Source organism: Phyllopteryx taeniolatus, chromosome 20, assembly GCF_024500385.1.
Source record: "Phyllopteryx taeniolatus isolate TA_2022b chromosome 20, UOR_Ptae_1.2, whole genome shotgun sequence".
In the NCBI taxonomy this organism is placed as follows: Eukaryota; Metazoa; Chordata; class Actinopteri; order Syngnathiformes; family Syngnathidae; genus Phyllopteryx; species Phyllopteryx taeniolatus.
The window spans coordinates 11,968,384-11,991,999 of NC_084521.1; the positions used below are offsets into that span (position 1 = coordinate 11,968,384).

The following is a 23,616-nucleotide window of genomic DNA, read 5'->3' on the forward strand; positions in this document are numbered from 1 at the left end:
TCATCTGGCTGGAGGGGAGTCTAGCCCCCTATGTCACACACTCAGCACATATCCACAGCCGATACTGTAAATATTCCACACAAGGCACGTTTGGGTACATTCATACTCAGGTTTCCCAGTGGGGCTGATGCAATTGGGATGCGGCCAACAGACTAGGTTGTGGCTTAATTGTGCTGTTCCCTGGTCCAGCTGTTCTGCTCCTCTGCCCTGCCAGTCCCAAGCTTTTAATGCATTACACAGTCATCATATGGGTTTCCAGCAAAGGTTGACTCGAGGCAACTGGACTGTTGTTGTTAGTTGAAGACATTTCACATTTAGGTGAACCTACACAATACAGACATACGCATCAGGCCTGGGAGGACACAAGGCCAGGTGGGTTTAGGTTCCCTACTTCCCTCTGGCTCATCCCAGCTATCTCCCACTGTTTTTAATGCACCACATTCGGGGGCTATGTGGTTCTGGTCAGGGGGCAGCTTGCAGGTCAGCAGTGCCCTGTAGCCGCCCCTCTTTATGTCCACCAGCTGCTCCAACTTTAATGCACTGCACCACACTGAGGGACACACGCAAATGGTGTAGGGAGAGAGGTTGCCAGTTAAGGACCTGTTTTTTTTCCAGCTGGTGTGTGTCTTTGGTTCGCTGATTGCGGGCTGTTGCCCTTCTGTGTAGTTGCTGGTCCCTGCGTCGGCCCCATTGGAGGGTGGGGGCCTCTAGAAGTGGGGGAATAGCGATGGCGGGGTGCACTGGGCAGTGGATGGGGGTGATGGTTGGCTGGGGTGGCGGCTGGTTGCTCTAGTATATTCGGGTTGGGACGAAGGTGGTGTCCTCTGAACTTGATCGCCTTTCAACTGGGTTCCATGGCCCGCATTTCGCTCTTGGATGGGTGATGCCGCGTACACCTGTCCTAATTGTGCAGATACAGCAAGTCCAGACACCAAATCGCTAACATCTGTGTGTGTCAGTGTTAATTCACTAATATAACTCAGGTGACACATCTATGATATGTATTTGCTTGATGTTGGGACACTTACAGTTACACAGCCCTGATGTTAACACTTTGGACTGGTCTCCAATCTGCAAAAAAACTAAACTCCCACAGGTATTTAGGCACTGCGTAGCTCTCACACACACTCTTAGCATTGCCCGACTCACTACCCCTGTCCTGCCCTGTCCTTTCCGTCCTGTCCTATTATCTATTGCTATTGGTGCTTTGTGTTCCTTTCCTCCACAGATAAGAATCTGACCCCCATGTAGCATTAAAGTAATCATATACTGTGTTGTTCTACTATTCTTCTGTTGGCTTTCATTTTTGCTCTGTTCTCTCTGTCTTTGTCCCCTCACAAACTTTGCTCTGTCCGAATGATTTTCCAATAGATAGCACAAACAACCACAGAGGGAGTATTTCAAACTTCCCTTTTGCACAGTCATACCAGCATTAAAAAGGCATACAGATCAACCATCCTGCATGATCAAGCAGCTGAACAAAACAGATTAAGGAATAACATTGTTTACTGTATTTAAAAAAAAAACAGTAAAAAAGTGTTTGGAATAAGAAAAGAATAGCTTACCTGTCCTGAAAGAGAAGCATATTCATTTCTAAGAATAGGTTGGAATCTATTTGACACTGCTGTTCAGCACGATAAAAACTGAGCAGAACGATTATAAAACTCATGTGCTAATTTTTTTTACACCGTGTCATGGGTGTTAATGTTTGCAAATGCTTTTGTCTTTTCAAATTAGGACAAAAGTGACTGAATGGATTTCAGTAACATGCACAATATGCACCTTACTCGTATTTACATATCTAACTAATCAAAACAAAACTTAAACATCACTATGGGGCTGTGGGTTTGAGCAATGGCTGCTCACCACCATTGGGCCACGGCCACGTACCAGCCCACCACTGTGAGAGTGATGTTTGCTTGAGAAACACGCAACTGTTTACCAAAGGTAACACACAGTTCAGCTATAATGAGATACACTTTATACTGGGAAGCTGCACTCTCCTTTTTACCCTCCTATGGCAAATCACCGCTCAGCTCTTTTCTTCATGCTCCGTATACCAGACATAAGCTCCTTAACCCCTTGGAAAACCGTTCTGTGAGACTCGACGGGAGCGATTTTGCTGGGGCAGTGGGGTTGAATCTGGCACATTTGCCATCTGCCTGGATCAGGAATGAGAAGAAATTCCATAGATTTTCAGGCCTTACCAGAGAAGTGTGAAAAACAAAGACAGCTTTTTAGTAAGTAGGTCAACCTAGAAAAGATAGCACGTAAAGGAACAAAGTCGAACTACAGGAAAGTAGATGTGAAAGGCAGGGGTGTCATGCAGGATGAGCCTTCTAGTGGAGGTTATTACTGGAGGGGACTGTACAAGAGGCACTTGCATTGAAAGAAATCAATGCAAAGAATTTCAAATCTGACCAAGCATGTAACCGTGTGATGGACATGAACAATGCAAGCCACCCAGGACTTAAATGAATTTGACACCCTTGTAATTTTTATTGTATCAGCTGTGCTAAACGGGGGTGTGGAGAAAGAAAGCGTGAAAGGTTCAGAGGATTTTCTAATTACCGTATGACTTTAAGATAATTGCAAAGCCTCCCTTTTCCGACATCTTTACAGAAACGGCAGCCTGCAATTTCACTAACTGACTCCCCTCCACCATCTCGCCTGTGATCAATACAGTGCAATTAAAGCAGAAGACCCCACCAAAGGATCACTCTCTCCGTGTCACCCCCATCCCCATGTTTCGCTCTATTTCTTTTGTGCAGAGGACGCGTCTCTGAGGGGACAGTGGTTCCCTGTCTTGAATTATACACAAAGTTGCAGACCCTTTCCATTCCTGCACCTCCACTCCAGGGATAAACAACAATCACGGAGCCATGAAAGAACCAATGCTGATAACCGTAGATTGGATGTTCGAGCACATTTAAATCAAAGCACGATTGCATCTTTTGATTACCAAATTCTGCAAGCACGTTTATGGCGCAAAAGTTACTTCTCAATCAAGTTTGTGCCATCCTTACAAAACCTTTCCCCCATAGCGTCAAGGCTTATGCAGAAACCCCATTTCCTGCTGGCAAGAGGACAATTTGTTTCTCTGATTTCGGCCTGTGCCTTTGGAGGTTGAAATTCAATTTCCAAAGCTTACGTGTATATGTGCCATGAAGGGAGAGGGTCATTTGCCTTCATAGTAGCCTTTCACCCGGCATATCAGAGCTCCCTTTATACCCCTGCTTTTTCCTGTGGAATGGCAGGCCCCACAAAGTGTCGAGCTTGCGAGGTAGTATCAGAGGTGGAATGTAAGGGAATAGCGGGAAGCCAGGTCTAAAATACACCCAAAAATCGCTTTCGCTGCCCATTTGTGTTAAAACCAATCACCGCTGTCCAACAAGAATTGTATACTGTCACGCCAGACAATCGCACAGAAGTCGCCACACATTTAACTACAGTATATCTGTTTGCGGGAAGCGGTGTCAGCTGTGTGAAGAAGCACAGACACAGCAATGTCCTGCTTCGGTAAGTTCCGTCTGAAAGGCAGAGGCAAATCAATTTTCCCGAATTTTTCTGTGAAAGGTGTTAGTGAATGTAGGGTAAACAGGTAAAACATGTGAAGGGTTGAAATCCGTTAATATTATAACATTGTACAAGTCCACCAACCTTTCAGCTTCAAGGAAAACGACTTATTTGCCTAGTGGTTGAGGACAAAACCTCAGGATAGAACAAAGTATTTGTGGTATTTGATTTTCTAATGACGTGCGATACTAAAATTGATCTCACTTGTTTGGAATAATATACATTTTCTGAAAAGGCATTGTTTTACCTTTGGTGTAAATATGGCTTCTTACCCCTGACACTTTTAGGGTTTGGGATACGCATGTACCTTTGACCCTAGAAAGGATACAAACGATTATCTTCATCCTACCTGGCCTATGTTATGAAACTATACCTATGGAATACATTAGCGTAGATTTTACCTTTGGACAGACATGGACTGCAGTTGTCTCCTTAATGATAGCAGTGATAAAACAATTGAGCCCAATAATCAGTTTTTATTCTGTCCTCATTTATTGGTACATTTTAATCGTAGTTAAGTGCGTGTGAGTGCCGCTGGATGTACAGATCAGCAGTTTGGTGAGTGATGGCTCTCCCATATGGGAGGAACATACAAGAAGTCAATCTGCCTTTTCCCCCTGCCTCCCTCGCTCTCTCCCTTCACATTGCTTGGCTTGCTCTTAGCCCTGCCTGTAGTCGACAGATAATCTATTTGTGCTAATTTCATGTTTCTTCCTGTCCAGTTCCCCGTTGAATAAGTCATTCCACTTGTCTTCCCTCCCGAGTCCGTCTTTTTCCTGCACACTCAATCTCCCCCTCCCTGCCTGCTACTATAAGCATCTATTGGTGTTGTGCTATGCTCCGCATTTTAGACTATTGGCAATCAACAGTCTGTAGGAGTCCTCCTGTGGGAGAATGTCATGTTTGTTGTAAAGTCCAGCTAACTGTGCCGCTAATGTGGATCATCTGCTTACATCCAGAGCGCATGCTATTCAGAGACATGCAGCTGCAGTCTGATGACCCATATCCCTTTTGGTTCAGCTTCAGGGATGAATTTACTCTGTTTGTGAATATATATATATATATATTGTCAGGGTAGTATAAACTAATTTCTCCCAGTGTCTCATCCTAAATTACATTCGAATACAGCCTAATTTCGAAGTCATATTTTCCATATTAACCAGTAAATTAGTCAGTGCTGAGTGAGAATGTAGCAGAGATGGGAATAAGTCAAATCTGTGCAAGTCACAAACAAGTCTCAGGTCATAACCAAGCAAGTCCCAAGTCACTGTGGGAGGAAAAAAAGTCAAAAAAAAAAAAAGAATCAAGCAAGTTGAGTCGCGACTAAATTTCAAGCAAGTCAAGTCAAATCATTACCTGGTTGAAGCAAATCACAAGTCAAGTCATACAATCTCCAGTCGCAACATATATTGGGGTGGTAATAAAATGTTTTTTTCACAAATCATAACACTAAAAAAAAAAGTATTCATTATGATTGGATTTATTGCACTGAATTGTTTTAAAGTTGGCGGCACGGTGGGCGACTGGTTAGAGCATCTCACAGTTCTGAAGACCGGGGTTCAATCCCCAGCCCTGCCTGTGTGGAGTTTGCATGTTCTCCCCGTGCCTGCGTGGGTTTTCTCCGGGCACTCCGGTTTCCTCCCACATCCCCAAAACATGCATGGTAGGTTAATTGACAACTCTAAATTGCCCGTAGGTGTGAATGTAAGTGCGAATGGTTGTTTGTTTCTATGTACCCTGCGATTGGCTGATATTTGTTCTTTTTTTCAGTTTCAACTTATTTCAGTGACCATTGTGAGCTATGTTTGGCAAATATTTTTCTGACAGAATAAGTAAGGACGCAATCTTGTCTTTGTGGAAAAAAAGAAAAGTATTTGCAAAGAGAGGAAAATGTGCAACTCTTACGGGTTTTCACCCCTTACTGAACCCCCGGCAAAAGAAACACCTTCATTATATCAAAGTGAGAACGACAGAGAAGGAAAGCAAAACAATTATCTTAGTCCACTTATCTTTATCGAAAAACAGCTAGTAGTCACAACATGCCCGGAAAAGAGCTAGTACTCACAATGGAACAATAAAGCATCTGAAGGTTGTATAAAACTAATACTAGTAAGTAAGTAGTAACTACGGAGTAATATTTGGCATTTATAAAACATACATTTTCCAACTCAGCTATTCTTTCTTTAATGGAAGGTTATCTGCAATTTTGTCAATGTGCGTATATCAGTTCTACTTGAGACTTGAAATCATTGCCTACTTGTGATAGAACTGTCCTCACATCTGCACTGATGAAATACTGTAGATAAAAGAAAATGAGTCATTCATCCCTCACCTTTGATTCTGCTTAAAATTTGTGTCTCATTTCTCATCTTTGGCTTTCTGCACTTTTCTATCACCACCAACGAAACCATTCGCTCCTGACTTCCACAAAGCTCTTCTCTCCACCTCTTCTTCCTTTGAATGTCTTTTCTCACTTCTGTGGTTTACCAAGCTCAAAGAAGTTTTATTTATTTATATTTTTAATCTCAGATGGAGCTAGAAATGCTCTGGCCACTGTATTCCGAAATGCAAGTCATGTCTTGGTCTTCGTGAATATATTGATGTTTTGGGTGATTGTGCATCTTAGTATTCGTACCAGACTAAAATAGCCAAAAGGAAATATGTTTTCATTCCGCTTGTGTTTTTATGAAGTATAGCAGCAATAACAGAGAATCAATTTAGTTTGCATTTTTAACCACAGACGACATATTTCGATTGTATGCTGTCCATCCATCCATCCATCCATCCATTTTCTGAGCCGCTTCTCCTCACTAGGGTCGCGGGCGTGCTGGAGCCTATCCCAGCTGTCATCGGGCAGGAGGCGGGGTACACCCTGAACTGGTTGCCAGCCAATCGCAGGGCACATAGAAACAAACAACCATTCGCACTCAGAGTCATGCCTACGGGCAATTTAGAGTCTCCAATTAATGCATGTTTTTGGGATGTGGGAGGAAACCGGAGTGCCCGGAGAAAACCCACGCAGGCACGGGGAGAACATGCTAACTCCACACAGGCTGGGCCGGGGATTGAACCCGGGTCCTCAGAACTGTGAGGCTGACGCTCTAACCAGTCGCCCACCGTGCCGCTTGTATGCTGTCATGACACAAAATTGCTTCGCTTTATCAATCAATATGGTAGAATAACAAAACATGATTGGGGGGTGAATATTAATCGTGCTTATGTGAAAAGAGGGTATGATGTGTGTCTTTTTGGGTGCAGTAAGGTTTAACATATCTAAAGACCACCGCTGCCATTGTGGTGTTATCTGCATATAACCTTTGGTAGCACTGGACCAACGTCTCTGTCCTTATAGGGCAAAGGACAAAAATGTAGTATGATGTTTGCCTAAATTCCTTACTGTCAATCAAGCTATGATAGCTTCTATCTAAAAAATGACTCCCAATTGAATGTGCATGGTTTAAACAACATGGAATTCTTTTCTCATATACAATTTGGGTGATATCCTAGGTGAGGAAAATGAGCTCTGTTGCTGCCGGTGAATATAAATTTGTTATTCAAGGGCATCTGTCAAGTCACTTTTCTGTCCTCTGTGTTTAGTAGGTGAACAACAAGCACAAGTGCTAAGGTGGACCTTTATGTTACATACTGGCTCCACATTTTTCCAATCACAGATTCCTTCTTTCCTTTAAAGCTTTTTCTATCTGGCTCTTCCCTCCTTACCATTTTCACATACCAACGGAAGGATGAACAACGACGGATTTTTACTGCTTAGTCTCTGTTTGCTGAGTTGCTCATTTCCACACACAATCCAGCTTAAAGCTTTTGTACTGTATTTTTAATATTCAAAACCCAAACAATAGATGGTTTACCTCCAGTTGTTTCCTGTCTGGATGAAGGTTGCCACAAAAGCAATGTAAAGATGAATCTGGCAATGCATAGTTTCTATGTCTGTAGTTAGTGTATAAACTAAATAAATAAATATGTTTTAAAAAATAACACTGCCTACAGTAACAAACATGTTTGGGTTACATAGAAGAAAGGTAAGACAGAATTTTGCTCAACAGTTGTTCATGTTTACGTCTATACAGTATTTTTTGTCGTTTTCAGGTTGTTTCCCCATGACTATTCTTTACAGGGTACTGACACCAAGTGTTTTAAAAAAATATAGTGCTGGAATTCACTGCAGATAGATGCAAAAATGTACACTCACCCAGTCATTTCATTAGATACACCGTTAGAATCACCTTTCAAGAAACGTTCCATGAGATTTTCATCATTTTTGGTAATATTCAGTTGAATGACTGTGATGATTTACAACTGATTGGACCCAAAAAAAGACTCAGATCATATAACATAAAAATGTAATATTCAACAAATTTTTCATTCGAGTTACATAATCCAGACAAAGGGTGCTACTAAAGAAGACAAGGATATACTAATTCCGATATACAAACAAGTATCTAACCAAGCAGAGTTTATTGGTAGCCGCAGGATTTTCGTTGCTGGACCAGGGTAGGATTCACCACTCTCTGTCTGGCACTCTCCCTTGGGTGGTTGTCCAAATGGATGCCCAAGGAAATCAGACCCTCCAACAATGAAGTCTCCTCTCTGGCTGCCAGATCGTCTTTACCTTGGGTCTGAGAACACTCCACAAAGAGCCCTGACTTACCCATCTGTTCTTCCCATTCAGAATTCAGAAGATCCCACAAAAGTCTGCAACTGATAACATAACATAACATAACATAACATAACCACGGAGACTTAAGAGTCTATTACCGGCCTCTTGAGCCTAAAGGAGGTGATGAAAAACTTAAAATACATTATTTCACTTGTTTCGAAAGAAGAACGAATCCCAGGGCATGAATTATTCACAGGCTTTGCCCACGCTACAGCTTTCCCAGCCAAAAGAAGGCTTTTATGAAGGCTAGCTTTGCTCTGTCCTGGGAGTAAGTAATAGGCTACTGATCAAAACATGAAAGGACAGAATGGCATCTGCGATATGCGGGTGAAGTGATTGTAGTTAGCTAAGAATGCCGGTTCCCTAGGACGCCCAAACTGGACGGATGGCTCCAAAAAGGCTTCCATAATCTGAGGAACTGCTCGTGCTCATCATGGCCAACCAGCTGGCCTTGGTTGGAGAGTGCATGGCGTATCAACTCTGATTCCACGGGGTCCATTTTATGCCCGGATGGTTCTTAGAATATTTACGAGATTCAGAGCATTGAAGGAACTATTCAAAAGTTTTTATTCCAAGGCAGAAACAAATAAACCAGACATGGTACGCCCTGTTACTCCACTCTCCGCAGTTAGCCACACCGTTTAAAGGAGAAAAAATATATATATAGGGAGAAGAGCAATTCAAAAGTTCAGAGTGAATCTTGACAACTTGGACACTTTCCATGGTGGTTAATGAGAATTCAAAGGAATTGTAATATCTATCCATTCATTTTCTATAATGCTTGTCCTCATTAAGGTTTAGGATAAGCTGACCTCCCATTTGATTTTGGGTGAGAGGCGGGGTACACACTTAACTGGTTGCCAGCCAATCACAGGAATGGAAATGTACTATATAAAGCCCTAATACAACACTTACCGGAATCATTTTCGGTTGACTTTGATTAATAAATTCAAAGTAGTTTGATAAAATATTTTCATTAAACAACAGAAAACATTAATATAAAATAAAATAACATGTTCCCTAGTGTCCCTGCCACCTCGAATGAAATTTATACTTTGTACAAATACAGATAGATTTAAATCTAACAAAGTTTATTATTGTTGCATTGTACATTGAAGTTGTCTTGGATGTTTTTGGGCCACTTTATGAACCTAATATATTGTAGCTACCCACATTTTTAGTTTTGGATTCAAGTAATACGGACGTTTTAACTTGAAATGTTGTAACCCTCATTCGATCCTTCTTTTCATGTTACAGGCACCAAATTATATTTCTCAGCAGAAATGAATGAAAAATGTATTGCCTCTATCAAAACAGAGCCCCACTTATCTCCATCGTAAAGCCACATCCCGCAAAGTGTGTGCAAATAGCACCGAGCTGCCACACCATGAGATCAAATCAAGTTCACTGAAAGATTTATGTACAAATAAATTCATGCGATAAGCGTCGATGTCACTGACATTGAACTTGTAAAAGCCGCACTAGCCATGCAGTCCCTCACTATTCATCACAGACCGGCGGTGTCGAGCTGCTTTGGAGATACTGTATACCGAGTGACATGAAGATTTTATCAGCAGAGTACATGACAGGACGCAAGACACCTCAACAAATCCCTTTCCTGCTCTCAGGCGGGAGGTGAGATTTTGTTTTTCTTTACACTTTAATCTCATTCTGCGGCTGAATCTATTAAATGTTGCTTTACTGTAAAATATATCCCCCTTATTCCAGTTATTTACACACAAAAAACTAGACTAAATACAGTCTTGTAATGTAACATAATTAAAATACAGTATACTAATAAATACATATGTGCAACTTTCACCTTTACTCCACCATGTCCTAATAGAATGTTTGTTTGTCCCCATAGACCCCATAACGCTAGGTAATGTTTAATCTCCTTTTTTTTCTCTTTTTTTTGTTGATTTACATATGAACAACTACTGTAGCTACTATATAACTGGACTTAATAAACAAAGAGCATTTATAAAATTTCAGCACTCCTCTGAAAATGTTTTTCTCCCGCTCAGTTGTATTTATTTATTTTTTTTACTTCACTATACGAACACGAAACGTTACACTACTGATGTGGTAGGGATACCTTTAGGGGCAGGTATTGAAAATGAGAAGCAGGTAATCTGGAAGTGTTTATAAGAGCATAACAGTAGTGTGTCTCACGCTCTGTTTCGAGGCCAGCAGACGGCAGTGTTGTATGATGGTCAAGCTATCTTCGCTCATTACCCCAAAACATTTAACTACGGTACGCCACCGAGGAAACTAAATAAACACGCATGCACTCTAAATAAGTAAAAACATAACCAAAATTTAACCACCCATTTTAAAAAAAATATATTTACTTTAAATACTTAAGTACATTTAATGTCAGAAAATTACTTAGAATTAAAAAGGCCTACTGCAAATGTCAGATACTTTAAGACTTTTACTCACGTAATATTCTAGATTGACTGAATGTACAATGTGAAATCCAATGACTATTAGACTAGACACACTTGATTGACAAAACTGTAAAATCTCTGATTTCATACATTAAATGCTATAACAAAAAATATATATATATGATGACTCGCAAAATGAAACATGACATATGTATATGCATCAAACTAAACTGAATAATAATAATAATAATAATAGTATGAAGTAAAATTCTCCCTCTGGAGAGCCCATTTCTCTATTGCCAGAAACGTCAGGCCTTTCTTCTTTCTCACTGTCGACAGACCACATTCAACATTCATGTGCTGACCCATTTCATTAATGGAGAGGTCTTTTTTCGGCGTGTCTTGTCCCGTCTTTGTGGGCTGCAGCCGTCTCCATAATGGTCCCCGCTGTCAGGGTTTCATGACTAATCTCCTCATTGACCTCTCCTTCACTTGCAGCATTCCACCGCTCCTCCCGCCACCGACCCAACACCACCGCCCCACTGATGATTCAGTAAGTAGTGGAGGTACATGGCAACACTCCCATTGGAAAAGCAATTCATAGCCAATCATTATCAGAGCAAATCCCCCTCTTACCTTCTCCATGTAGGAAATAAGTGTGTTGGCACAGTTGACATTGTTGTTAGTCGCGTTTTCGAAAGCTACAGATAGATAGGTCGGAAAAGATGCTCAATATAGTAACGACGTCGCTAAGTTGGCAACACTAAAGATACAAGGCATTGCTCATGCTGGCTTGTACTGGCCACACGTGTACACATCTAAACAGGGGGCACCCTGGAAAGATTATCATTCTATCACAGACATTTTAAATATTGCATATATGATAGAGGCCACTATATCAGCATATAAAATATGAGACAGTGTTAGGAAAACAAACACACCATATTCCATATGTTTCTTTTTCTCATCATAAGTTGAGGCAGAAACATACATTTACAACCAAAGATTGTCAGCTGCGTCATCATGCTGTTTCTGTTTGCATAATTCATACAAATGTGTGCACACTCACACACGCACATGACAACCGAGTTGATGTGCTAACATCCCCATTTTCCCAAGCGAGAAATTTGATTCTGATCTGGAGACGACACAGACTGATGAATAAAAACTGCTCAATAATGGGAGCATCGAGTCATGAAAAGCGATCCAGAGTTATCTTCTCGCACAAAGCCAGTGAATGCAGACGCTCATTATGTACGGTCATCCGACGATGCATTAGCCTTCAAGCTGAGCAGGCGCAAACAAAAGAGCCGTAACCGACAAAAGAGGAATAGAAATAACAATCGGACAAAGAAAAAGTGTCGTTGTGGTATTTCCAGACCTTTGCGGGTTTAGTGAGCCGATGTAACTTATTGGAGCAAGATGATTCCCAGTGGGCAAGTGGGCTCGGCAAGGGTCAGTGTGGAGGTCAATATGTTTGTTTTATTAAACTGATGATAAGTTAAAAGTTAAAACCAAGTCATTGGACATATACAGCTCACAGGTTTTTTTTTTGTTTTTTTAAACATACAGTATTTTGATGGTGATTACTTGCTTAATGCAGAAACTGAAACTTTGGTGGAAGGTTACAGGGGTATGTATTTAACAAAATTAGTTTTATGTGTTTTTTGTTATTATTTGCTGTGTTTTTGAACTGTACTGCATCATAATGAGTGTTGTTTGGTTATGTCTTAAACAGACTTGGCCAAGCCCAGACTGAGGTTCAGTATCTCAATGCAGATGACCCATTATTTAATAGCGTTTAAAGACATTAGTTTAGTTTTTTTTTTAACAGCATACCACTAATATACATTCCTCAGAGTTGTCTGATATGAAATGAAAAATGAATTAATGGAGGGTGTGGTCAGTACATGACTCAATACTAAAAACGAACATTACTACAAAATTAAAATAAGAGTGAAGACCAATAAAAGTGAAATGCTGTGTTTCTGAGCTGATCGGTGTATTTTATTTCAATTGTTGCAGTTGGCTTTGCTTCTCTCTTAATTTAGTAATACTTTACCTCTTTGCCAGATGTTGAATGTCGATTTACTGCTTAATTCCGAATCAACTAAATCTGCAAGTTTACATTGCTCTGCCATTTTTTTTACTTCTTAATTAACATTAACAAGCAGGTGTCAGCAGAAAGAAAAATAAACGTGGCCTTAAAGAAAAATAAGGAAATCCTTCTGTTATAATAACTTTATAAAAATACAAAATAAATGCGTAGAAATGTTCCCACTATTCATTTACTTGCACACTGAGCATGAATCACAGATTTTTGCGTGAAACGTACACGATTTGAGCACGAATTTGTGCGTACGCGCTGTTAGTGAATGCGGCCCATTATCATTAAACAAAGCAGAACCTTTACCAGCTGAGCTGGTCTATCAAGGCAGAAACAAGCTCTCACGGAACCACCCACTGGAATTAAGAGAAGAGAAAGATGTTAAGAGAGCGTAGAGTTCACCCTTCAGCTATCTGGGAAACTGCCAACATTTTCAGCAATTACACCTGCTCTTCGGGTCCTGCGGCGGGCTCTGCTTATGGCCCCTGGTGCCTGTTGCCATGGGAAAAGTCTGGTTCAGACATCAGTATTAAGTAACAGTAAAAAGTTGGAGGCTTGCCAGAGGATAATGGCTGTGTTTTTTATTACAATTAACTTCATCAAGTGGCTTCCATTATTTTCTATTATTCATAGATATACTGTACAGTACTGACAGAAAGTTAGGGATATTCGGCCTTCGGGTTAAATTTCTGGATGACAACAGATTAACCTAATTTGAATTTTGATAAACTTTTGAATGCACTTGCTTCACAACTTGCTTTTCTTGTTGCAAAAAAAGTGACTGGAAGGCATAGAAGTGGATGTCCTTGGAACATTTCTGGTCATTTTATGGATACAATACCTGTTTTGATTTTTCCTCTTTGTCTTCTTATGAAAAACAATGTCGAATACTGAAGCTTGAATATGACCCAAAGATAGCTTCTCTGGAGAAAATTGGGTTGTGCTATCTGCTATGTACAACGATCCAACTCAACTTTGAGTTTTGACACGTTTCCAGTGACCAATATACAGTACAATGAGATGGAAATATAATATACATCGAAACAATTTTACCATCACAACTCAGGCTATGTTCACACTGAAGGTCAATTCCCATTTTTTCGGTCCAATTTGACATGGATCTGATTTTTTTTATGTCAATGTAAACAGAACAGATTTTTTCAATTTCTACCCAGGCCGCTTTCGTATATGGATATAAATCGGATATGTATCAGCTGCGAGTGAAATATGGACAAGCGAGTCGCGCTCATTCGACCTATACGTCATCAAAAGGCAAAAAATGTCAAAATTGTTCGACGAAACAGAAACTATCAAGCCATTAGCTGTGAGCACATTTACACAAATTTACTAGAAATTAGCCACCCCTTTGCATCCATATATAGTATGCAGTACTACAGAGATTTACGCAGTTGAATATTTAATGAGTTTACTTTTTTATATGTATATAATTTTGATGGATATGGCTTACAGCTAACAAAAACAGCAAATTCACCATCTCAAAAAAATGTATTACAGTATTACAGAAGAAACACTTGAATTTGTTTTTAAAATAAAAATGAGTAGCAATTAACATTCTGAAAAGTATTACAACTCAAATTACATGAAAATGACACATTTACTGTGTGTTTAATGAATCTGTATAATAGTCAAATTTCCCTTTTTGAATTAAATCCAGACAAAATAACCTTTCTATAATATTCAAATTGATTACGCTACACATGTATTTATGAAATGATAAGCAATCAGAATGTCATTTCACCTCGGTCCGCTTTGAGGGAGCGTCCTTCCACTGATGGAGCTTTCTTACTTTCTTACTCCTCTGCAGTGGATTCTCTTGTCACTTTATGCACAGCCTTTACCACAAAGCTGTATCAGTGAGTCCGACATATTGATTATATTGAGCTTCTTCAGCATGTCACAGGCAGTAAACACTTCCTGATTGACTCCTGCTTAGGTAGCTTGGCCAACTCTGTACATTTGCAGAGGCTGCAGGTTTGATTGATGAACAGCGCAGATTGATTGATGCTGGTAAGCGGTACATTTACCTTAATGTGGGGAAGCCAAAGATGAACTTAAGTTGTAGGACCATAAATACTGTATTTCAAATGGTGTCTTGGATTGATTAAGTGTTCATACGGGGCACTAAGGAAACCTGCCTGTGTACATTTCTTTCTTTTTTTTTTTTTTACAAATAATGAATAATATGAGCAAATACAATTATAATAAACGTTTTCACACAATCTAAAAAAAAATCTGAATCTGGCTTTGCCGTGTGAATAGTCAGTTGATAAAACACATCACATTTAAAATGCGTCATTTGTTTGAATGTTGCATGTTGTCTCTTTTCAAGTTGTTGATCACTGACCTCAGCTCAACTTCTAGCTCTGCATGCTTCTTTGCTTCCAAATACTGTAGTGAGAGTAAATTCAACAGCCAAAGGTGATGAAAGGACTGACTGTGCACCTGTACCACGAAAAAATAAACACAGGTATCAAAAATTCAACATTTCTAGTTGTAGTTTGCAGTGATGGAGAACTGCACTGCATCATAATAAGAGGTAAAGTGTTACCTTTGCCAAGTGCAAGGGCCTGAGGTATTGTTTTTGATCACTGCTTGTTGTTTTGTTAGTTAGCGAGGTTGCATAAAAAGTACCCAACTGATTTCAATGAAACAAATTTTTGATGTGGATTTTGGTGGCTGTTGCAGCATGTGAGCTAGAGCGGTTAATTGAACAAATCAGATAAATTTAGGATTATTCGACCTTGGCGGAGGTACCGACTGAAGTGACTGGTGGGTGCATTGTATTTATATTATTGTACAATACATTTTCATATTCAAGTCTCGTTGGTGCAAAATGTTTATTTTCTGAATGACAAATGCCCCCAGAGGTGCCGTCTAAAAGCCTGGGTAAATAGTCTGTTTTATTATTTCGTTTACTACCTGTATATAATATCAAGGCACCTATCAGTTCATGCATAATGTTTACTCATGTGTTTTCTCATGGCAGTAAATTGAAATGGAGACGATGAAGAACTATGGGGAATGCTACGTGTTTTTCCACCCCACAACTCACATTTTTCTTCCATTGAAATACTTGAAAAAGGTTGGGGGAAGATGACTATCATTATGCCAGGTTTGAGAACTGAGGTCCATCCCGGGGGGGGGGTGTGGCGCTTTGCACAATACACAGCAGCCTAGAGGTAAGCGGCAAAGACGTCAATTACCAGGTAACGTGGAGTAGGACACGGAAAGCAGCTGCAAGCTATGCGTCGCAGGGGGAAGAGTGTTGTGTATCGAAGAAGCTCGCTGTGTGTGTTTGGGGAGATCAGCTGAGACAAAAATAGTCTTCTGTATTTTTCCTTTGGAGCCAAGCAATTATCTTTTCCACTGTTGACAAATCACGTGTGCGCACACCTCAAGGTCATTCCACCAGCTATCATCTTGTACCTCAGCCCACCTTGTGTGCTGTTGCCTATTCACTCAGGGAAAAAAAATACAGCATTGTACTTTTAGGGGTAGAATGTTTTGTCACTGAAATTGTACCCTCACAGGTTTTGCTTTTGTACCCTTGACACTCAGCATTTTTGACCGTGGAAGAGGTACACTTAGAGTCTAGTAATTACCCAACTGGGGCATAAAAGTGGAGATTGTGCACTGTTTGTAAGAAATAGACTTCAACTATATCCTGATTTCACATTTACATGTTAGAAAATGGGTAATGGTCATTTGCGTAAGTCTTTTTTTTTTAAGCCTTTTTTGAAAAAAAAAATGTATTCAACAAAAAAGGAATTCATACCTTTAGTTTTCCATCCATTTTCTTTACCGCTTATCCTCACTACTGTATTGTAAACTCTAAATAAAAGAGAATAAAAAGACAATATAATGTAAAGACTGTGCTACAGTGCACACTAAAATAGGAAATCTATCCATCCATCCATCCATCCATTTTATTTACCGATTATCCTCACTAGGGTCGCGGGCTGCTGGAGCCTATCCCAGCTAACTTCGGGCGGGAGGCGGTGTACACTCTGAACCGGTTGCCAGCCAATCGCAGGGCACATAGAAACAAACAACCATTCGCACGCACATTCACACCTACGGGCAATTTAGAGTCCTCAATCAACCTACCACGCATTTTTGGGGGATGTGGGAGGAAACCGGAGTGCCCGGAGAAAACCCACCCAGGCACGGGGAGAACATGCAAACTCCACACAGGCGGGGACGGGATTTGAACCCCGGTCACCAGAACTGTGAGGCAGATGTGCTAACCAGTCCGCCCATTTAGTTTTCGTAAAAGATAATGGAAGAACATGTATCTTTAATGTATTTTAATCATGGAGATATGAGAAAGTGAAAATACTACTTTAAACATAAGTCATCATACATTAAGGAAAAAATATGCTCATAAAAAGAAATTATACATTTACAAATGTAGATGCATCAATAATCATAATCTGTTTCAGTGACGGCATCTGTCTGGATATCTGAACATTTCGAGGCTCCTTTCAATTGGCAGTGCGATGTGTCTTGAAACCCTGTGAGCCAAACTGGCAGTCTCTATCATTATGCTGATGGCGCTATCATCTTTTTGCTCTGATTAAAATGTGATGTTGAAAGAAGCTAAAGGTTCAAACCACGTAGGGCTCCACACACACAAACACTTGCAGGGCAAAGGCTATGAACTGTTCACTTGTTTTTTTTTTTTTTTTCTTAATTTAGCTAAAAAAAAAAACAACAACAACATGAATTACACATTATCTGGTCTTTATGGTAATCCTTGCCCGGGGAGGTACAATCAGTGGCGCTGCATGTACAAATTGACGTGTAGCCTACCGCATGATTGCATGTACAGTGTTCAGTCTGACTACGCAGGAAGCGAGAACTTACACAGATGTTATTTAAATGTAAATGTTATTTCTAATGTCTTACTCTACTATTTGCAATGCATTGCTCCCAACAATGTTTGTGATTAAAGGTATTTATACTGACCTGAAACTAGCTAAACCTAGTCAAAAGACATCCTAGCAATTCAGGGTCTGCAAGAGACAGTGAATATCAAGAAATGAGTGGTTTAAGACTGAGCTTTTTCCTCCAACTGTCATGTCTATTCTGGCTTGAGGCTAAGCTTTGGTAAATAAGGGTGAGATTGCTGTCACTGGAGGTTCTTACAATGACGTCCGCGACCACTGTGGGGCTATCTATATCATCTGGCCCTTCAACACCTTCATGTACATCTCCATCTGGCAGCCTCAGGAACAAATATAGAGAAGTCATTCACCTCAATAGCTGAATGAAAGGGCACTTTCAAACGAGAGCTTGAATGTTGCCATATTAGCCGCCTGAGGATTTTCCTCCTAAAATAAACAAAAACAGGCACAGTTCTAATCTACAATAAATCAGGCTGGATGGATGCCATGTAAAGTTGCAGCCAGCATTGGCTTTGGATGTTGAGTCACAGTACACTTAGCAACAATGGCTTTGTGCCCTGTGTTTGGCTGGCAACCAGTACAGGGTGTACCCTCTTGCCTGCAGTTTGCTGGGATAGTCTCTAGCTTACCCGCGACCCTACTGAGGATAAGCAGTGTAGAAAATGGATGGATGGATTTATTTTTGCAAATGAACCATCCTTCTGCAGAGCTTTTTCAGCTTAATGGCTACTTCTAACTTCTGATCTCTGCTGAGGACTGCAGCAACTAGGTGTGAATAAGACACAAACTTTGAATTTCATATGTGTTGCAATAATAGTGCAGCTGTGGCTCTCTTGGTACAGTACGTTCATCCACTGACTGAAGGGTTGTCATTTCGAATCCCGGCTCTGACCGTCTACTGTTGGAGTGTCCTTGAGCAAGACACTGAAAACTAAATTGCATTCAAGTTGGCGTTGAAAATGAGAAACTTTTTTCAATTGCCTAACCGGGGTTAAACAAAGGAAATCATCGATCATAAAAATAAGCACACATAACATGAACTTGAACTAAAGTTTCTATGCACAGTCTTCTAATGTCTAAGTCCTGTTTTATGTTTTAGGTTATAGTGGCTAGAACCTTTCAACAATTCAGTGGTATTTTATTAAAAAATCCAATACATTTTTATTTAATGATTTATAAATGATGTTTTCAAATATTTTTTAGTCCATATTTATGTGCAATACTATTTTAATTGAATATATATATATATTTAAATATTTACGCACAGTCTTAATGTCCAAACTGTTGTTAATTACTGTTACAGTGGCTAACACAAATATGAATCTATTTTTCAGTCTTTTTTTTTTGGGTGAACACATTGGGTCGACTGCACTACTATATTTCAGTATTTGTTATTATGGGGTTACTTTGAAAGCCAATTATTTTTTTGAGGTGGTACTTGGTATAAAATGTTTGAGAACCACTGATGTAGACGTTTAAAGAAAATTGCAAAATTCCTTTGATGTTCCAACTTCAGCAGTGTATATATTTTCGGTGAATACATCACAAGGCGAATGAAGGGGCTCAATCATTAATTAAAGAAAGTAATGATATCCCCTCAGTGCTCTTCTAGGGACAGCCAAAAATGAATTTGTCGAGTTTATTGTTAAATGAATGTAGTGTGAGAAGGATGTGAGTGAGGATTTAATGCACCTTAAGGGAGTCCCTCCTTGAAAATATGCTTCTGAGAGCTCATCTCATATTAATCCCTCACAGAGAGTGTAGATGTGGTTCCACGCTGCCCGCTGGCTAACTTTGAGCTATTCATTACCTTTCAGAATTACGAGCTCCTTGCTTTTATTCTCCCCATGTCTGCTCCATTGTTTCACTGGGCTTGTGCTCCTCAGCTTTTTGTCCCTCTCTTGCTCCAAATTCCTCAACTATTGACTGTGACCTTGCAACCGCTATGGATCCTCCTGTGGGACAATTAAACCTTAGCGAGAACAGACGGAAAAGGGATATAAAGAAGCCAGGTTTGTCTTTCGACTCACCTGCCTCCTTTGAATCCCTCTTGAAGTTTGAGAGTAGACGGTTTTATCTGCTTTATGTCGCCTTCAACCAAGGACACACAGGCCTATACCTGGATTGTCCAACTATATCAAATCCTGAACAGGAAATTTTGCCCATGTTGATGTGTTTGTCATTTTCAACTCCAATCCTGCACCCCCCCCCCCCTTACCCACCCTCAACACCCTCTTTGACAGGTGCAAGTGCAACCTTCACGCCAACAGCTGCGTGTTTGACAAAGAGAAGCTTAGCTGTGAGTGTGAACACAACACCACTGGGCCTGATTGCGGCCGTTGTAAGAGGAACTACCAAGGCAGAGCGTGGAGTGCCGGCTCCTACCTGCCGATCCCGAAAGGCACTGCAAATATATGTGAGTACACACACACACACACACACACACACACACATACACACACACATGTACGTTGATTAGTGAGAGTGACAGGTCATGTGAAAGGAGTTTGACACACAAAAGAACACGTAATGAAAGTGAAGACTTCAGTACAGACAGCTGGCAAGAGTTGATACCCAATTAGCAGCATCCTGCATCATCATCTTTGACTTCTGACGATAACAATTTGCAAAGTGAGACAATGACTTGTCTGACTGCTTGAAGGGAATGCGAGGCAATTAACAGGGTTTCAAAGAGAGAAAAGGCAATTTCGTTAAGGCTTTTTTTTTTTGTCATCTTGATAGAAATGCTCCTAAATTGCAGAGCATGGTCTAAAGCATAGGTGTCAAACTCAAGCCCCGGGAGCATCAAGGACATCAAAACACTTTTGGGAGGAATTGATGACAGATAGGAAAATGTGTATTATTAAAATATTGATTAATGAAGAAATAACTAAGGTCCAGTAGAAAGGGAATTTTTCTCATCCAGGTCAAAACGGCAGGTGTCTATCTGTGCACGTTCTTGAAGGTTTACCTTTTAAGGAACGGATTGGTTTTATTTACTGATCTGCTTTTAAAGCGCATCTTGCTAATCAACCATTGTAGAATGCATTTCATTTGATGAATGAGATATTGCCATCAATCGCTTCAATGTTAGAACAGAATCTCTACTTCTCCTCTTCACCAAAGGAAAGTAGGTCGCCGCCTTCACATCTTATGTCTTATGTTGGTGGACTCACATCATGTGCAAATAGAACAAGCTCAGGGAGATATTATTTCTGAATTGAATACATCAAATTCTTTTTTGCTTATTTATATGTAACCCCAGGAAAAAGAGCTGCATGATTTCTATGAAATCTGTACAAATCAAGGGCAAAATGTCCTGCAATGTTCCTTATAATGTGAGGTTTTCCATGCAGTAGTCACATTCACATTCAAAGTGATGGATAGTGAGCTCAGAGAACATAAAGCATCCATTCACTTAAAAATAAATTAAGTTTAAATTAATAATAAACGCTTCATTTAAAGATGAATGTAAAAATACAGTAGTCCTACAGAAATAATCACATTTGACAAAACTGTAACTGTCTAAAATGTTATTGCACGGCCTTTATAAAAGTCAGATACTTTTTGAACATGTTACATAACATTTTATAACTGCTGACATATTGGACACCATGCAGTTCGGAGATGAAGCGGAAAGTGAAAATGTATTGATTGCCACCTCTCTCCAACTTCCACTCTTTAGTGAAGACTTTCTTAAATTGTCGAGTATGATTTTTTTTTCTTTTCTCCATTCATCCAAAAGAGCATTTGTGATGTCTCCGATGTTGTATAAGAGGACCTGGCTGACAATATCGGTTCTATTTGTTGTGGACAACTTGAGGTCAGGGTTCATGTTGTTCCTCACCAAACTCATCCACGTGTCATTGGGTCCCTTGAAAGGTGCTATATGAATACTTTCTATACTATTATTGTTAAAGTTATTATTATTAGTCATACTTACTTTGAGCACTGTGGCACAGTTAATGCAAAAAGGCCTTCAGTAAACTGCTCGCACAGAGTTAGAAGTACAACATATAATCTCCTCAAAAAAAGTTGGGGATATTGGGCTTTTGGGTGAAATTTGAGGAAATTTAGTGTATGTTGTGTGTCAATCTTTTTGCCCATATAGTATAATGCATTTTCGTGACACTTAAATAAGATGCAAATTACTTGAAGTCTATTTGTTTTTCATGTCAGCCACTATGACCAATAAACTAACTGCCACTGAATTCATTAATCAATAGAGGGATGTAATACAGTGTCACACATACACATGACCCACTGGCTCTCATATATCAGCATAAACTATGAGCTGCATTTATATGCTCGGGCGTGCTGGTATCTCAGCTCAGAAGCTCAGGTTTTATCCAGTTCCTTCACCTTATTGCATCTGCTGTGATTTCAGCATTCATCACCCAGTACTGGAAGGCTCTTGGCCACCGGCTAATGAATTATTCTCCCTCCCAAGGGATCCCTGTTATGAGATTTTGGAAGGGTGAGTCAAATAGCACTCCCTAAAGCCCAGATTGACAGCATTTTATTTAAAAAATAAATAAATAAAATAAAATGAAATAAAAAAAAATACAAATCATGTCACACACCCATTGATTCACATAGCTACAAACACACATTCATATCCACCGCACAGAACAACATTGTGTATTTCCTGGATATGACTGAACACCACATTATGCTTTATTTCAGCCAAGATCTTCATACACCGGATATAAAAAGTCTACACAGCCCTTTTCAAATGCCAGCTTTTTATATAAAAAATAAGACCAAGATAAATAATTTCAAAACTTCTACTATCATTAATGTCACCTGTAACTTTTTTTTTTTTTTTTTTTTTTATTTCAAAGAGAGAAACTAAAAATAAAACGATAAATGTGGTGGCGCAAGTGTCTACTCCCTCTTATAACTTGGGATCTGCCTATGTTTATAACTCACTAATTACATTCAAGTCATGTTAAACGGGAGTCAACACACACCTGCCATGATTTGAAGTGTCTCTAATTACCCCCAAATGAAGTTCAAATGTCCTAGTTGGCTTTTCCTGACTTTTTCTTTTTTTTTTTCTAGCAGAAGCGTGATGGTTTTATGCTAACACTGACTGGTATTGGGAGCAGATCATAATTCCAGTTCCAACTGAAGAAAGACTACCCCAAGGCATTATCTTGCAAACACAATGCTTCACTGTGGGTACAGTGTTCTCATGGTGTAAAGCTGTGTTGTGTTTGTAAAAAAAAAAAAAAAAAACATGCAACTTTTGGAATGACGGCAATGATGATGGATGATGATGAATGAATGATGCTTGGAACAAGTTAAAATTTGGCTTCACCAGACCAGTTTAGAGTTTAGGTGATTTCAAGTGGGTTTTTGCAAAAGGTGGCCATGCTTGGATGTATTTCTTTGTAAGATAAGGCTTCCCTCTTGCCAGCCTATGCCATAGCCAAAAAAATATGAAGAAGACAGGAGATTGATGTCCCATGTACTAAACAGCCAGTAATTATCAAAAATTCCTGCAGCTCCTTCAATATTGCTGTTGGCCTATTGGCAACCTCCCTGACCAGTTTGTCACTTTCGTACCATATTTTCTCATCTTGATGATGCATGGGGAAGAGCAAACCTTGATGCTTGTAGGTTAGATTTGAAATACATGGATATCTTTTGTGAGACCAATCCTGGAACTTTTTTGACACAGCTGGTATGTGCTGCCTTGGAAATTCTTTTCAACCCTTCTCCTGTCTTATACCTTTGAACAATAAGATCCCTCTGATGCTGTGAAAGCTCTCTGCAGACCATGGCTTGTACTGTAAGCTCCATCCATCCATTTTCTATACCACTTATCCTCTTAACGTCACGGGTGTACCGGAGCCTATCGCGAGAGATGGGGTACACCCACTGATTGGTTTATGGCCAGTGAGTTAGGGTTAATTTAGATAGGTTTGG

At 39.9% G+C, this 23,616-nt stretch overlaps 1 protein-coding gene across 13 annotated transcripts in view; it reads left to right on the forward strand.

Moving 5' to 3' along the window:
* Positions 1-23,616, forward strand: part of ntng1a (netrin g1a) — a 104,722-nt gene that overhangs the window by 46,783 nt on the left and 34,323 nt on the right. For all 13 annotated transcript variants that reach the window (XM_061758531.1, XM_061758532.1, XM_061758536.1 and 10 more), the window contains exon 4: positions 19,926-20,098. In XM_061758531.1, coding sequence (XP_061614515.1) covers positions 19,926-20,098 — 173 coding nt within the window. The remainder of the gene's footprint in view (positions 1-19,925; positions 20,099-23,616) is intronic.